This window comes from Euprymna scolopes, chromosome 44 (assembly GCF_053919585.1).
Source record: "Euprymna scolopes isolate OS-2025 chromosome 44, ASM5391958v1, whole genome shotgun sequence".
Taxonomy (NCBI): Eukaryota; Metazoa; Mollusca; class Cephalopoda; order Sepiida; family Sepiolidae; genus Euprymna; species Euprymna scolopes.
Window position 1 is genome coordinate 45,485,147 of NC_136525.1, and position 3,210 is coordinate 45,488,356.

General features: G+C 32.6%; 1 protein-coding gene across 7 annotated transcripts in view; it reads left to right on the forward strand.

The window, feature by feature from the left end:
- LOC145268829 (ras-specific guanine nucleotide-releasing factor RalGPS1-like) overlaps window positions 1-2,217 on the forward strand; it is a 333,592-nt gene extending 331,375 nt beyond the window's left edge. For 5 of the 7 annotated variants that reach the window (XM_080124486.1, XM_080124480.1, XM_080124481.1 and 2 more), the window contains one exon: window positions 1-176. This exon is cut by the window's left edge and continues 258 nt beyond it. In XM_080124486.1, the coding sequence (XP_079980612.1) occupies window positions 1-35 (35 nt within the window). In that variant the 3' untranslated portion in view covers window positions 36-176. Of the gene's footprint in view, window positions 177-1,796 lie in introns of those variants that run through there. The other 2 variants (XM_080124484.1, XM_080124485.1) reach the window with 1 other exon arrangement.
- The last annotated feature ends 993 nt before the right edge of the window (window positions 2,218-3,210 follow it).

Genomic DNA, 3,210 nt, shown 5'->3' on the forward strand with positions numbered 1-3,210 from the left:
AAGACCAGTTAAAGGTTGCCAACATCATTAAGTGAACCCATATAACTTCATCTATAAAGTCATTGAACCAGCACTACCACCAGGCTGGAAGAAACATTGTGTTGGCTAATTCAAAATGTGGCTCGGGACAGTGAAGGTGGATGCTGATCTGATTCTGGATTCTTATCTTTACGAGGTCCGTCACTGCTCATACTTTTATCAATAACCATGCTTTGGATTTTTTTGGAAATTTTGCACAAACATTAGTCATGGTGAAAGTAAATTTTTGCCAGAACAGATTTTCCGAGATAACTCTGCTTGCCCCTAGGGGTCATTATAGGGGTAAAATTGCCCCCAAATCGTTCATCTGTTCATTTGCTTGCACTTTTCTCAATAACCGCACTTTGGATTTTTAAAAAATTTTGCACAAACATTAGTCATGGTGAAAGTAAATTTTTTGCCAAAATGGATTTTAAGAGATAACTTTGGTTGCTCCCCACCGAAGGGCCATTATAGGAGTAAAATTGATACAAAATCGTTCGTTTGTTCGTTCATACTTTTTCTCATTTTTAAAAATTTTGCACACACGCACGTAACGACAATTCAAACATTATACATGAAAGGTTAAAAGTTCAAGTATGGTAACTGGATAGAGTTCAAAATAGACTTCGTAGGAGATGTCCTTTTCTCTTCCCTGCAACCTCTATCTCACAGAAGAGATGTTGCGAGTTTGTTTCTGCTTTATCGCTATTTTCATGGAAAGTGTTCGACTGAGCTTCAGTCTATGGTCTCCCCTCGCCAACCTTTCACAAGAAACACTCGTCTAGCTGAAAACACTATCAATAATTCCCTCCACTCGTTATCTGTGCCTAAACCTAAACGTAGATTCCATGAACACAGCTTCTTTCTTAGAACTGCATGCTTATGGAATTGTCTTCCGTTTTCCTGCTTTCCGGCTGACTACAATATGGTTGTCTTCAAGTCTAACGTTAACAAGTTCTTGATGTGCCGTACCACTCAACAAATTTACCGAATTTCCATTACTAACAATTACTATATTGTCGAATTTCTACTGTACACTCTTTAACCCTTATCCTCGAGTGGCCTCTTGGCCTTCATAATTGACGATGCCTATGTAAAAAAAAAAAAAAAAAAAAAAATATGTAATCAGGAAAACAAAAAAACAAAAAACACATATGAAATGCTATGAGAATTCTCACAAAATTGAGTTTTACGGGAACAGACGTTTGAAAGGCTGGAACTTAACTGGGATGTGGATGCTAGTGGTGGGGGTCCCAACGACATACAAAAAATCTTTATGATGTACACACAAATAACCAAACGAAAATATCATATTCCCAAACTCACGTAGATTGACCTACTTATTTATTTTTATAAAGGAAATCATTTTTAAACAATTAATGGGAATTGATAGGCATTACAACAAAAATTTTTGCAAGTTTAAATGATTGTTGCATTATCTCCCTTTTTTGAGATTGTTTTCAAAATGCCGACGTGAGGTAATCACTTCTCTGTTGCTAATAAAATTTGATTTTTTTTTTATTTAAGAATAAAACTACTTGATCAATTTACGTGATTTTTGGAATATGATATTTTCATTTTGTCATGGGTACATACATCATACAGAAATTTCTTTATTTTAGCAACAAGTTAAATATGAGAGTTGATCCAAAAGTAAATTCTACGTCTTTTTTTTTGTTTATATTCCTTTACAATTTTGTGGGTAGGGGTTGGAGGGGGGGGCCGATATTATCATGATGTATATTTAATTTCTTGTTTTCTTTCTTCTTCTTCAGACTCCAGTGAATCTGATGTCATTTGACTGAACAATACTTAAATTCAGCCCTCCTCTGGTGCCGTGTCTGCATGCATGTAAATGTGTATGCACATATATATGTGTGTGTGTGTGCATTTGATAGCAGGAGAAGATAACCCGTTCGTTGTAAAGAGGTGGTGGTTTGCCCTCTGATTTAAGTTTTTCTGATGGGCAAGAGTGGATATAGAGCATACGACAATGGTGGGCATACGTAGTTATGAGTGTGTGTGTATATATATATATATAGATATATATATATATATATATATATCAATATCTTAAATGCTGTGGAGACAGAATGTATGAAAGATAGAATGGCAAAAATTGAACACAGGAAGAATTAAAACGATTTTTGTTCAGATCAACAAACATCATGTTTGTTTATTTAATTTTTATCCCCCCCCTCGCCCCTATCCTCCTGCGTTCAATTGTTTATCCCATTCTGTTTTCACACATACACACATACACTCACACACAAACATTTTACAGATAAATAAACCGTAACTATTTAATATTACTGAAAGCTTCTGTAAAATCGATTTATTTAATCTTTATTTTTCCAGTGTTTAATTGTTTACTACATTGTTTTTGCATATATATATATATATATATATATATATATATATATATATACACACATGTTCCCATACACACACATATATATACACATACATACATACATATACACACACACACATAAACACATACATTGTTTTTGCATATATATATATATACACACACACATGTGCACATACACACACATATATATACACATACATACATATACACACACACAAACACACATATACACAAACACACATAAACACATACATATGTACGTATATATACACATGTATTTATTATATATATATATATATATATATATATATATATATATATATGTGTGTGTGTGTGTATATATACTTTTCACAGATTAATAACTATTTAATTTTACTGATTTAATTTTACTTTTATAAAATAGATAGTTTGTATTTAAGGGCCTGAAAAATCAAGCCCAGAAAATAACTACTGCAGGTGATGTCGGATTTTGGCATGAATTAAACAAAACTTTGTTAGAATGTCTATCTCGTTGACTGAGCCATTAATAACCAAAATTTGCTCTTAGGGTGGTGCCTTCGAGCCAGAGGCTTGAATCTTGACAAGAATTCTGCATTTTTCTCAGATATTTTTTTATATATTATTTTCTTTAAGTTAGGTTTTCCTACACTCAGTTCAAATAAATGTGTTTCGAGTCATTACTATTACGAACATAAATTGCCTTAAATGTTGGGAAATTAGTTAAAAAGAAAAAAACTATTTTTTGTCTATTTTGTGATCTATTTGTGCTAAAAAAAAATCAGGTTCTTATTCAAAATTCAGCCCAATCAAAAAAT